The sequence below is a fragment of the Labrus bergylta genome, chromosome 21 (assembly GCF_963930695.1).
Source record: "Labrus bergylta chromosome 21, fLabBer1.1, whole genome shotgun sequence".
Taxonomy (NCBI): Eukaryota; Metazoa; Chordata; class Actinopteri; order Labriformes; family Labridae; genus Labrus; species Labrus bergylta.
Genome location: NC_089215.1, coordinates 11,815,588 through 11,829,361, shown reverse-complemented (window position 1 = coordinate 11,829,361; position 13,774 = coordinate 11,815,588). Strand labels below are relative to the sequence as shown.

Sequence of the window (13,774 nt, the reverse complement as noted above, 5' to 3'; positions counted from 1 at the left end):
CCCCACTTGAGGTTAAAGTGAGCTACCATATTTTGTCAAAGGTTGCAGAGCTGAGAGAGACACTGTGGCAGACCCTCTCAGTATGTAGTAAATCATCAATTTCTGGTTGCCAGGTATTAAAGGGGGTGTTCACGTTTTTCAACTATCTCATGAAGAAGGTGCGCAGGACATCAAACTAACACACTGAAAAGAAAAAATCCCTGGACATTACTCCTGCTCCATATTACCAATTTATTGGAACTTAATTTTTCCAATTTGGGCAGTGTGTGGGATTTGGGCAGTGTGTGGGATTTTTTCTATTCAATGAAGTTGCCAGGTTTTAAAAGTTGGTGCATCTTTATTTTGGCACAACGAGCGCAAATGTTCCTCTTCCCAACAACCATGCCACTCAGAAATGTCTAGTATTTCACATTGGCTCCAAATACTCATCTGACCTTAAACTATGATAAAACATCTCAATGTGTTTCTCACTAAAAACAAAAGTGAATGAAAAGTTGATGAGAGAGAGAGAGAGAGAAAAAAGTTTGATATTTTAAGGTGGTGTTTTAGATTCTCAACTGCAGTGACATGTGAAGAGGTAATGCAAAACCAATACATATATATAAACTATTTTTGTTTAATCAGACAGCAGGTATACCTCTAAAAGCAGCAGAGCAGTTCACGCATGTCATGATATTTTCTCATTTATCATACTGTATAATGTTTGGAGCCAGGCCAACGAAACAACAGTAACACACATCACGGCATCATATAAACAGGCACTAAAAATAATGGATCAAATATCAGTTAGATGGTACCATTAAAGAAACACAATATACTAGTTTAGACCGCTTTGGTAACTTTTCTTACATACCACACCACTGTATTTACATACCACACCACTGTATTTACTATCAATATTATGGGTGAGACCAGAATGCACCACTCCTTTGGATGTGTGCTTCACAGAGAATTACAGTGTGCATGTACAAGTCCCACCCATTATCAGGCAGCATGCACACACACACACACACACACACACACACACACACACACACACACACACACACACACACACACACACACACACACACACACACACACACACACACACACACACACACACACACACACACACACACACACACACCCACACACCCACACACACACACACACACACACACACACACACACACACACCCACAGAGGCAGCTTTAAAGGGCTGGTGTTTATAAAGTCATGCTTTTTATGCCATTCTGGGGTCAGTCACTCGGTCACTGCTGTCAGGAGGTAAGTGTCACTTTTTCTGCTAGTGTGGCTTTCATACAATAAGCCAAGCAAAGCTGTAACTTTGTAGAATAAAAATATATTAAATAAATAATTTTGAAAGCTGCACACTTACTGCTGTCGGTCGCTGTTGCAGCCAGATGATATTTTAAGATTTATGCAGAAATTCGGTTTAGTCACTTGAACTACAGAGAATTGCAAACATTTTATCTAAACATAAAAAATATGTCAAAAAGAGAATTGAACCCTGCAGATTTCATGACTTAATAGTGTGCAAAAACTCGGAGGGATTTCTGACTGCAATGGAAAATGCACGTTGTGAGCGATCCAAATCATGGGGAGAAACATCAGTCAGCGAAACGGATAAAGCCTGAGACAAAACATCTTCAAAGCTAAAGAGCAGGTCACGCTTAATTGACCTTATGAAGACAGTTGTGTCAGTGTATTGCTCATTTTGAATGTAGCATTCAGGGTAGAAGGCCTGAATTGTTTGTGTTCAAAAAAAATATGCAAAGTAATGAAAAATTGTATTATTTTGCAGAGGAACATTTGCGTGTTCACATTGTGTTAGGGTTCACCTTAATGAGAAAATTAACTAAATAAAAATGAACTTTTTTGCAATGTCATACATGTGTAATATTTCAATCACCAGTCACTATGTTTTTTCCTAAATTGAGTAAGATGCATTATCACCTTTGCAAAAACTACACCGGAGAAGACGGCTCCATTCAGCCAACTCTGTTATCTTAAAAAAATGGACACTTTGCAGAGTCAACACATGCACCAGTCTGTGCAAACTTGCAATTAACTTAATGTATATTTATCAATCATACATCTAAGATTGTGCAAACACAAGGATGGGCTCTAGACAGGCTGTCTAGTCGGTCTAATCCAAATCTTCTGCCCCATTCCTCAGCTGTGTTTTGGAAATAAATCATGTTGTGACAGAAAACTTCCTCTCAGGTCTAATCTACGTAAATAAAAAATGAACACTCTGGACAGCTCTTACATAATACTGAAGGCCACATTTCCAATACAATGCTTATTTAAAAAGTTAGATCATATATTCAGTTATTCTTCACAAGTTGGAGTTATTCTTTTTGGTTGGCTAAATAAAGCCAAACAGACAGTGTTCATCCAACTTTACATTTTGATGGAAAAACATTCAAACATGAAAACTGTGACTTTTCAAAAGTGAATTCTATTTTCTTTGTTTTTCGGAAACAACATATAGTCTTTGTAACACGGTTCATTATTTCTGTTACAGCTGACTGGAACACTGAAACAGTCATCGACCCGAGTGCAGAGTGCAGGTAAGGGCCACACACACATATGGGCACAGACACACTCCAGGCACACGACATGTATTGATAGTGGAGCCATCACTCATGTCCACACCGGAAACTAGCAGTGGCCCAGATCAGAGGACGGCTATCATGTTTACCTTTTAGACACAAAGTCTCACCTGGACGCCAGGTTTCCACAGTAGCTTAATCACTGTCCACACCAGAGCTGCCAAGTACAAGAAACAACAGGGGCCTAATGTCTGGCCGCTTCAGTAGAAAACAACACCTCAAACATGATCAGTGTTTTTGTCATGCAGTGAAGCATGAATGTGATCTTATCTGATGATTAGATATCTCTCACGAGCTACTACTCATGCAAAACATATTTGTATCGCTCTCTTAACCTGTGGTCCTTTTAAGTCAATTATTCAGTTTAGGTCTGTTCAAAGATCTTCTGGGAAATTACAAAGTAAAGTACAGAAACATGGGGGTTATTAGCCTTCTCTTGTAATGTGCTCATTAAACAGTTTGTCCTGATAAGAGATTCAACAAAAAAGTTCAATTAAAATGAAATTGCAACATTATAAAGATGCAAATTATAGGAAATCTCAAGTAAGCCACCTTTGAAGTGGCTTCCTTAAACTCACTTATAACTTCTTATCAGTACATGACCACATCACTCTGTTGTAACCTAGTTTTCTAATAAAATGACTGATGCAATGGAAAAGAAAAAATGCAGAAAAAAGTCTTAAATGATGTCCTCATTACTATACTATCAATACTTGCACATAAAAATCTTCCACACCGTCTGCCATGTCACATAAGTATGTGTCTATGGTAGCCCAGAACTGACAAACCACCTCAAAAACCTGGTCTTAAAAAGAACTTTCGCAATGTTGCACGTGTTTTACTTCCACCGCAATGCTCCGTATGCCGTAACCTAAAACTTAATCGCTGGTCATTTAATGAAATAGTTCATTAACTCTCTAATTTTTCTCCTGCATTGGTTGTTTAAAGTGAAATTTCTGGAATTCAGTGTATTTGTCCCAGATACTGACTAACAGTTACAGCATGACGTGTAAGAAAACAACGATTTCTTCAGGTGTAGCTAAATGTAAAAAGCCAAAGAAACCCTTTTGTTTTCATTTTTAGTGTTGGTTTGGTTTCTATAGAGGAGTCAATAAATTAACACAAAGGAAGTGCACATCATAATAACATCAGTACTGAGACATCGCAATCTGCACTAATGTATATAAATATCACCAATAAAATCAAAGAAAGAAGTGGAGGACTTAGATCATCACAATAGCTTACAAATACATTTAGCTACCTATAAACTAATTACTGAGCCAGCATGGCAAGTCTCATTAACTTGGAATACCTTCAGCCACATGTAAAGACATTCATCTGAAAATAAGAAGCAGCTTGAAAAGAAATAAACACAGGAACTTGCAGAGAAATACAACATAAAGGTCCTAAAGGGGTCCAAATCAGGTGTCCACAATAATGCCTGAACTGTAAATGTCCAGTAAGGGGCGCTGTGCTGTGCCTACACACAAACAGTTAGACCTTTCCAAAAGTTTAACACTTTGCACATAATCTTTCAGACTTTTTGAACAAATCTTTGAAACATTTTAGTTTGTTTTATGTATTTATTCATTTCCAGTATGGTACAAACCATGGTTTTTATCGTTAACAGATACTTACAAGATAAAGACAAAAAAACTCACTTTTTTCGTTAAATCAAAATAAAAATTTAAAAACGAGGCATTACCAAAAACTTTATTTAACTGAAACTGTATTGTGTGTTTACAAAACGGACTAGAAAAAAATAATTATAGAGAAAATGTCTTTAGTGTTGGACAGGAGCATACTGAGTGACACACAGCCTATCCCTAAGATTTGTCTCGGGTAAATCTGTTCCAATTTTGGATTGGCTTGCCGATTGCAGAAAAAAAAAGTTTTTCCTTAACTTAAACAATATTTTATATCTCTAAAGATGTTGCTTGATATCTTTCTCTGAACCATATACAATAAGAAAAAGAAAAGACTGAAACTGACAATATACTATATCTTACAAAAACTAAAAGCATTTTCAGAAAATGAAAATTAAACCAAACTAACAAACCAGCATTTCAAACTAGTTAAAACTAAACTGAAATTGAAAACAAAAACTCAAAATTAATTAAAGATTAAAACCAACAAAAATGAATTACTATTATAACCTTCAACACAGATTTTGGTTCATCACCTGGATATCAGCTACTGATTATGCTGAATATAAATTGAAATAATTGCTACTTTTACAACCAAAATCATGTAGCTGTTTTTTTTCATTACACTGTACAATGAAAAATTCCCCATTTGTGTTTCCATAGATACTGATGAGCTTCAATGGAGGTATAGTAAGAAACAAACAACATAGTAAACAAAAGACACACAAAAGAAACTAAAGACCCATTAAAGAGAATACACACTTTTATAAAAAAAAAAGGTTGAAAACTGTGTTTGTAGATGGAAATGACTTTTTAACCTGAACATTTCTATAACATATATTTATGATATATATAAGCCTCTCTTGTTGCTCTCTGTGCCCTCAGAGAAACAGGGAGGAAATGAAGGACCAGAAGCAGGAGGCCTACTGGCAGGAGACAGGTCGATGGGGGGGCTACGAGGAGAGCTTTGACCCTCAGGCTGGAGTGTGGACATCCTCTAACATCTCTTACCTCACCTTCAAGAGCCTCATCCAGCTCCGACACACCTTGAACACAGGTCAGAGAGGGAACAAATGAAAACAGGAGCATGAAAAGTACCTTACCCAAATAGATGTACTACTAATATGACATACTGCATATGACTTAGATGTCATATTTTTCATAATTGTTTTAGTATAATATAAAGAATATTAATAGTAAAGAAATCCATTCCCTGATGATGGAAGTTTACTTAAAATAGTATCGTAGTTATGCATTGTATCATCAAGTTAATTAAGAGTATTTCCATAAATTTTCATAAATTGGGTTAGATTAAAAGAAATAAAGAGTTTGTTTCCTGCTTCCCTATTTGTTTTCATGCAGTAAATTACACTGGTGGTTGCAAACATAAAACCTATAACCCTTCCCTCTTTGTTGTCAAATCTGATTTTTTTCCCAATGTGTTCTTTTTCAAGGTGTGACGATCTTTGACTGTGAAGAGCGGACTCTGGCCAGCATAGCTGAGAAGATGGTTAACGAGATGGTAAACAAAAAGGAAATCAGACCTGGAGACCGTGAAGGACTGCTTAACTCTCTCCTTCCAAACCGAAGGTAATCCTCCCAGTCGTTACCCAAAATGACTCAAACATACAGGCCTAGGACATACACTGATTTCTACCCAAATATGACAAACAGAATTATGGGAAAAATAATTTCTAGCAAGTCTGACATGGACTACCATGAGACTGATATGACGTGTTAATCTGTGAGATTCAGAGAACCTTATTAACTTTCTTTGTGACCTTTTGACAAAGCTAGGTTAACTGTTTCCCTTCTTTATTGTTGATGAAAAGACACAATTTTGGCATTTTCTTCTCATTAAAGTGCTAAAAGGAAGAAAAACATTTTTTAAAACATTACATTTTGTGTCTAAATAATTCATTTTTTTTATACTACAACCACCAGTAGTATATTTTTGTAAAATGACACTTTTTAAAAATATTTCAAATAAAATAAAAGTCTGACCTAAATATCTACCTTTTTAACTATTTAGGTAAATGACTGCTATGAATAGCTTGTCTATAGTGACATCTTGTCTACAGTCACACTTCTTTTCTCTCTCTCACTCTCTCTCCAGCCAATCAGACCCAGAAAGACAAGCTCTGTCTGACGGGCTGGACCTGCATAAGTTTTCAGTCAAGGAAAGGGTAAGATCTTCCACTGATTCAATCAATATGAACTAATCATCGATGATAAGACGATTTGATATCTTCACAAAGGCTAGACTATGGCTGTGATCTTAAAGGTGAAAGTGACTTCTGGAGCTCAACCACTTTGGTATATACTTCAGAGGAGTAGAGGCCACGGAGGATTTGGGGTTTTGGATTTTCTTTTTTTAAATTACTTTTACTTTTACAGTACTGCACATATTGGTTGTGTAAGTCTTTGGTGGATCTTCAAGTTGAAGGGTCATAACGCAAGTATTTACATATTACATGTAAAGGTCATGTAAAGGTAAATATATGCAAACTGCTGTGATGCTCAAACTGTAATTTATATTGGGAAATAAGAGCAAAAAGAGAAATTCATAAGATTCATGTTTGATTACAGTAGATCATTTCAACGTATGACTTCCTTTGTTTTACGTAGATTCTCAAATCAAGTTACATTTTTACAAAGTTATATTTTAAATGGTGATATTGATATAAACAGGAAAATCTGATTTTAGCTAATTTAGTCATCTCGTCCTGTGTTTCCTATAGAGGGAAGAATCTGACCGGGTTGAGGCCTCTATGGTGCTCGTAGGTATGTCAGTGTTTTCATTGTGTGTGTGTGTGTGTGTGTGTGTGTGTGTGTGTGTGTGTGTGTGTGTGTGTGTGTGTGTGTGTGTGTGTGTGTGTGTGTGTGTGTGTGTGTGTGTGTGTGTGTGTGTGTGTGTGTGTGTGTGTGTGTGTGTGTGTTGCTGGAGAGGTGCTTGGATTCACATTTTCATCAGTAAGAGTGTGTGGTTTTAACTATAATGTTGCATTTCTCTTTGTATCAGGAGCGCTGGACTTTCTAGAAAGGCCCACAGTTGTGTTTGTGCGTCTGAAGGAGGCAACGGTGCTTGACTCTGCATTGGAGACCCCAGTTCCTGTACGCTTTGTGTTTGTCCTGGTCGGCCCTAGCAAGTCTGACATGGACTACCATGAGACTGGCCGTGCTATGGCAGCGCTAATGGCTGACAAAGTGAGTAAAATGAAGAAATAATACCAAATCCAAAACCTGTTATTCGAAAATAGCAATAGAAATTTAATTTATAAAGCATAAGCTCAATGTGTTTTAGATTGATGTTAAAAACATAGATATTCTATGATTAGAAATTGTTTCCACAGTCATGAATAAGATACAAGTCATTCACACCACGTAGCAATCATCAAATACCAAAAGCCAAAAAAAAATCAAAATACTGCACATATAATAACCACACAGGTGTGGAGTTACTATTCGTATGCCTGGGAGAATATATTTTGAGATTAACTTTAAAATTAGAAACAGTTGTAATGGAAAAGAACATATGCTACGATGTTAACATTTTTTAAATCCAAAATTGTTTGTTTTGATACTTTGAAGACCCATCAATTACATTACGAATTAAATACAAGCCCAGTTTATCTTGTTGTTTGGAATTAACCCCGTCCACTAGTGGTGTTCTTTTGAATACAGATACAGAGAACGATCATTTCTGTTTGTCTAACAGATAAAGAGACAGATAGAACAGATAGTGGCGTCTCTCTAAACCTCTAATTATAAGTTAAGCAAAAACACAACTTAATACAATCTGTAAGTGATGTAATGGTGGAAGCATCTTTACTTGATGCTTCAATTATGACATTTTTCCTTCAATAGGATAAAATGTTTACAACATATTTTCAATGTAAGATTAAGTGATTGTCCAGTGTAATCCAAAACTAAAATGATTAGGTATGAATCCCAGAATGTTCTTCTATGGGGAAAAAAAGGATAGTATATTTTAAGTCTTTATAATTTAACCCACAGTTGACTCAAAATTTGCTTAGATTTGCAGATGGTGCCAGATTTACTGTTCACAACGTTCAAAAAGGGGATGTGTACTGTCAGGCCTCTGCATCAAACTGAATGATTATTTGAATGTCAGTGTTCTCTAAACCTGCTGAAGTTTTAACTTCTCCTTTATTCTCTCCATCCCAGGTGTTCAACCAGGCAGCGTTACAGGCAAAGAGCGCCCGGGAGCTCACGGATGCTGTGGTCGACTTCATGGACTGCAGCATCGTAATCCCGCCTACTGAGATCCAGAATGAAGCCATGCTTTCATCGATTATCAGCTTTCAGAAGAAACTGCTTCAGGAAAGATTCCAGTCCTCTAAATCGTCTGTCCATCTGGACTCCAAGCAACGCAAGGGTGAAAATTTTGGATTTTATACAGCACATGCATAATCATACCAATATGTGAGAGTTATTTTCTTATATAGTCTATGTACTGACAATGCCATGTTTCTTTCAGTTTCCATTTCTTCAGGGCCTCCTCCTGAAGACCCCCTGTGCCGCACAGGGCGACCATTTGGTGGAATGATTAAAGACATAAAGAGGCGTTACCAGTATTACAAGAGTGACATCACAGATGCTCTCAATGCACAGGTCCTTGCTGCCATCATTTTCATCTACTTTGCAGCCTTGTCTCCTGCCGTCACCTTCGGAGGACTGCTCGGTATGAGCCTATATACAAGTCCATAAACTGCTAACAAGAAGTGGGTGAAGCCTCCAGGTTTGAAGCATGAATGCAATGCAGAAGTGCCTCTAACATCCTTCTCAGGTCCAGCAGGTGGCAACTCCACTGCTAGCAAAAACCGTTCCACCAATAGTCTGTGACAAAACGATTACTTTTCAATGTATTTCTTACTTTACATTACACTTTACTTACATTTTTAATGAGTATATGGTTTCAAATCCTACTTTTAAGTCTTCCTCAATACATCATGATGTTATTTTTGTTTAATAAAGGTCCCATTTATTATATAATATGATAAACCAGGAAATGCAGGGTGTGGCTACTTGTGAGTGAAAAGTCCTTATCATGGTGACCTTGTCATTAAGAAAAGAGGCGTAGAAATGTGTTTCCCAATTCTCATCCAAATATGGCCACTTCTAGTTTTTAAAGGAAGGCCGAAGTGGCCAAAATGATACAAACAAGGCATTAGTCAACAAACCAATGGGTGATGTCACTTGGAATATGTCCAATTAATATAAATGCAGTCTTTGAAGGAAACATGGTTTTGCTGTTGAGTGCAGTAGATCCTGTAACACTTTGTGATGATCCTTTACATTGCAGCTGATAAGGTGGACAACATGATGGGCGTTCCAGAGCTCCTCATATCCACCAGCATTCAGGGAATTATCTTCTGCTTCATTGCTGCTCAGCCTGTCCTGGTCATTGGCTTCTCTGGTCCTCTGTTGGTGTTTGAGGAGGCCTTTTTTGCTGTGAGTTATAATACTAAATCATGTCCACTTATAGTTGCAATGTAGAGTTTTAATAGTCTCTTCTTCTTGATTTCTGTCATCATGTATTCTATCTTAAATTTGTTGGTGCTTATATTCAGAGTTCAACTCATTCTCTGTTTCCTTCATTCAGTTCTGTAAGTCCCAGGGCATTGAATATATTGTGGGCAGAGTATGGGTTGGAGTGTGGCTGGTCATTATTGTGGTCATCATAGTGGCCTTCGAGGGCAGCTTCCTGGTGCGTTTCATCTCCCGCTTCACCCAGGAAATCTTCTCCATCCTCATATCCCTCATCTTCATCTATGAAACCTTTGCCAAGCTAGGCAGGGTAAAATCATCCTAATCAATTTCTCACTCATCATGTATCCAAATAAAGCGAGGGACAAGATCATAACCTCTTTAACTGCTCTCTCCTGACTTCTCTTTAGACCTTCAAGGCCCATCCGCTGATACTAAATTACGATCATCTGAATACAACTATAGAAAATCCATGGCACCCAAGGGTGGAGGAGACAGTGATTTATGACAATGCTACTGGCAACACAACCATTATTGTCAACACTATTAAGCTGCCTTACCCCAACACAGCCCTGCTCTCCATGTGCCTCATGTTAGGCTGCTTCTTCATCGCTTTCTTCCTGCGACAGTTCAAGAACGGCACTTTCCTTCCTGGAAATGTGAGTATTTTTTTTTTTGTTCCTGCCAATTATTAAAGAGCAGATAATGCATGTTATAAACTCTATGATTGAATTTTGAACACTGAAATTTTATATTTTATTTTTATTTTTTTGGTCTTTCCAGGTCAGACGTTTGCTTGGTGACTTCGGTGTGCCTATTTCCATTTTCCTCATGGTTGTTGTGGATTACAACATAGACGATACCTACACCCAGGTTGGCCCATTCCCATTGGTTAACGATATTTTGAAAACAGTCAGATGCCCATATGAACATTGAAAAGAAACTCTATCTTGTGTTTTTACTGCCCATTTAAAGAACCCTGGCGTACTTCCAGTCAAGAGGTACCAAAGCAATTGTCCTTATTTTTATGCAAAACATTTTTATGGCTTTGCAGAAATTGGTGGTTCCCAAAGGTCTGATGGTGTCCAACCCAGCTAAAAGAGGCTGGATGATCAACCCCTTTGGAGAACACCAAACTTTCCCTGTGTGGTTGATGTTTGCATGCTGTGTCCCAGCCATGCTCGTCTTCATTCTGATCTTCCTGGAGTCTCAGATCACCACGTAAGTCTTTTAATCTAAACTAATAGCCATGGCAATAACAATTGACATTTTCGCAATTTAACCCAACTATTTTATTTATTGGATTTTTTTTAACAGGCTGATTGTTAGTAAACCTGAGAGGAAGATGGTTAAAGGCTCTGGGTTCCACTTTGACCTGCTGGTTTTAGTTGGCATGGGAGGGCTGAGTGCAATATTTGGGGTACCGTGGTTAAGTGCTGCCACTGTGCGATCCGTCACTCATGCTAACGCCCTCACAGTGATGAGCAAAGGACCAAAACCTGTGATTGAGAAGGTGATGGAGCAGCGGATCAGTGGCATTGTGGTTGCCTTGCTGGTTGGTCAGTGCTGTCTCATCATCTAATCTTAATCCATATTTAATACAGCTGTATCTTTAGAGACAGAAGGCTTTCCTTTATCTGACTGAGTATTTGTGTCAAGGTCTATCCATTCTCATGGAGCCTATTTTAAAGATGATCCCGATGTCCGCCTTGTTTGGGATTTTTCTCTACATGGGAGTTACATCACTCAACGGCATCCAGCTGTGGGATCGAATACTGCTCCTGCTTATCCCCAAGAAATATCATCCTGATGAGCCCTACGCCACCAGAGTAAGAGCCCCATAGAGACTGATTACTAAAACTCATGTTGCATGTACTTTTTGGAAAATTAGATGATTTTTATGTGAAATAATATCTTAAGGTTTTATTAGTTAGGGCTTGATGCCACTTCAGTTTAAGATAAAACCACACTTGCCTAAAACAAGGCTTGAGGGAATGCATCTGGGGAAACAGGCTTCAGAAAAAGAAAAAAATCAAAACAGATGAAAAATAGAGGTGCTCGGATTGAACGGCTGGTGACTGGAATCAGCAGATTTTCAGCCTGTTGGGCTTTGATCAGGGACTGGCCTGTCTTTTCAAATATATCAGATTCCAAAGCAATCTCAGATCAAAACATCCAAGCCACAAGTTTCATGCCATGGGTAGCGACTAATTACTAACCTACATGTTTCTAATTATTTCTTCCTGACTAATACTTCTTGATGTCTGCCCCAGGTGAGCACAGGACGGATGCACTTGTTCACAGCCATCCAGATTGCGTGCCTTGCAATATTATGGATTGTTAAATCCAGTCCAGTATCCCTCGCACTTCCTTTCATACTCATCCTCACCATTCCCCTACGCATGTGTATGACTGGGCATCTCTTCACAGAACTTGAAATGAAATGTGTAAGTTGGTACCTCTCGTCATGTCATAAACAAATGCAGTAAGATTATGATCAATGTGTGTGTAAAACATTAATGTTTGTGTCTGTTTCTGTGTCTGTTTTGCTTTAGTTGGATGCTGATGATGCCAAAGTGACATTTGAGGAGGAGCCAGGGCAGGATGTATACTGTGAATCCCAGATGCCATTGTAGATGTACTTTACAGTAGCTTTTAATTAATCAATGTGGCTCAAATCATCTCCCTTGTTGCAAATAGCAATTTTCTCATGCCAAATGCAAAAATCTTTATTAGGCTATATCAAGATGGATAAAATGAATATCTTATAACAACATTTTGGTTGAACATTCCTTTGAGGAATCTATCAATTAGTCAGGTAAATGATTTGCATTACTTTGTTTCATTCCTAACTCTTGTGCCTTACATACTACTGAAGCTGTAAACATGAATATGATATTGCTGTGTTTTCAGAAAAAATGAATGTGCAAATGTTTTTTAAGCATTCCAATCAAGAAAAATGAATATGAAATAATAATTATCAGTGTACAATCTTGTACAATCTTGTTTAAAGCCAAAGATATTCCTTCGTTCTCAGTGAAACACTAAATGTAATTATGTAACATAACATAACACATGTAACATTAACTTATTGCTGCATTCACTGAATGAGAGATAGGAAGATCAAACTGGAAACACTAGAAAGCAGAAGTACAACACTTTAATACAGGGAGATCAAATGTTGATTTGTTGTTAAATATGTACTTCTTTTTTTTTTGGCTGTCTCCTTGTTGTCTCCCTACAAAAATAAAAACTGCTTTCCAAATTAACCATCGACTTGGGTGTGGTTATCATAATACTACAGTTAATGAAAGTAGAGGATATTAAAATGCTTTGATGACAATTTTTCATTTATTTTCTATTTATGTTTATTTTATTTTATTCATTCAGTCAGAATTGCAATACAATCAAATATCTGAGCAATTGTTTAAATGACTCTAAATTATGAATTCACATTCAAGGGGTTAAATGCCCGACAGGGTAAAAAAATGCAGAAAAAAAATCTGTTTCAGGGACAGACATAATGTATAAACAAGTGATTCTATTCTCTGATCTGATTCATCTTCAGCCTTTTCAGTCTGATTTTTAGACTGTTAAATTTGATACAGTCGAGGAAGAAGAAGAAAAAGAAGACTCTGAAGAAGAAGAAAAAGGATAAGGCTGTTCTCGTGGGCCTATTGTCAAAGGAAAACTGGAGCTTCAGTGGCAAAAAAAACAGTGGAAAGAAGAAAATGAGGGTATAGGCATAATTATGCTCTGTTAAAAACAAGGTAAGTTGATATTAAATTTCAGGAGAAGGGATGATGTTCTCACAACAGGCTGGGACTGGTTTTCTTAACGTCATAGGCAAGCATACAGACAGTCTTTGCCAGGGTGAGTTTGGAAACAGTTCATCATGTTGAACTATCTTATAATAAGTAAAGATGAAAGAACATTGCAGATTAAAACAATTTAGGAAATCCGTGTTATCAGATCAGGGCCTCCTTTACTGATATT

At 37.4% G+C, this 13,774-nt stretch overlaps 1 protein-coding gene across 2 annotated transcripts; it reads left to right on the top strand.

Annotated features, from left to right (window-relative positions):
* The first annotated feature begins 997 nt into the window (after positions 1-997).
* slc4a1b (solute carrier family 4 member 1b (Diego blood group)) lies at positions 998-13,062 on the top strand. 2 transcript variants are annotated; one of them, XM_065950000.1, is made up of 19 exons: positions 1,190-1,269; positions 2,534-2,579; positions 4,931-4,952; positions 5,153-5,324; positions 5,722-5,857; positions 6,384-6,453; positions 7,009-7,051; positions 7,290-7,474; positions 8,456-8,666; positions 8,769-8,972; positions 9,594-9,742; positions 9,894-10,088; positions 10,189-10,437; positions 10,562-10,651; positions 10,833-10,999; positions 11,096-11,337; positions 11,438-11,607; positions 12,052-12,225; positions 12,334-13,062. In XM_065950000.1, exons 3-19 carry the CDS (start codon positions 4,947-4,949, stop codon positions 12,412-12,414), a joined length of 2,544 nt encoding a protein of 847 aa, XP_065806072.1. In that variant the 5' UTR covers positions 1,190-1,269; positions 2,534-2,579; positions 4,931-4,946; the 3' UTR covers positions 12,415-13,062. The 2 variants fall into 2 exon arrangements, with proteins under 2 accessions (XP_065806073.1, XP_065806072.1); XM_065950001.1 differs by lacking the exon at positions 4,931-4,952 and having other exon boundaries at positions 998-1,269.
* The last annotated feature ends 712 nt before the right edge of the window (positions 13,063-13,774 follow it).

Bases quoted from the DNA above. Each gene is read 5' to 3' on its own strand.
- slc4a1b (XM_065950000.1), top strand. The intron at 7,052-7,289 runs GTATGTCAGTGT...TCTTTGTATCAG, and splicing joins GGCCTCTATGGTGCTCGTAG to GAGCGCTGGACTTTCTAGAA. The intron at 10,438-10,561 runs GTGAGTATTTTT...TGGTCTTTCCAG, and splicing joins GCACTTTCCTTCCTGGAAAT to GTCAGACGTTTGCTTGGTGA.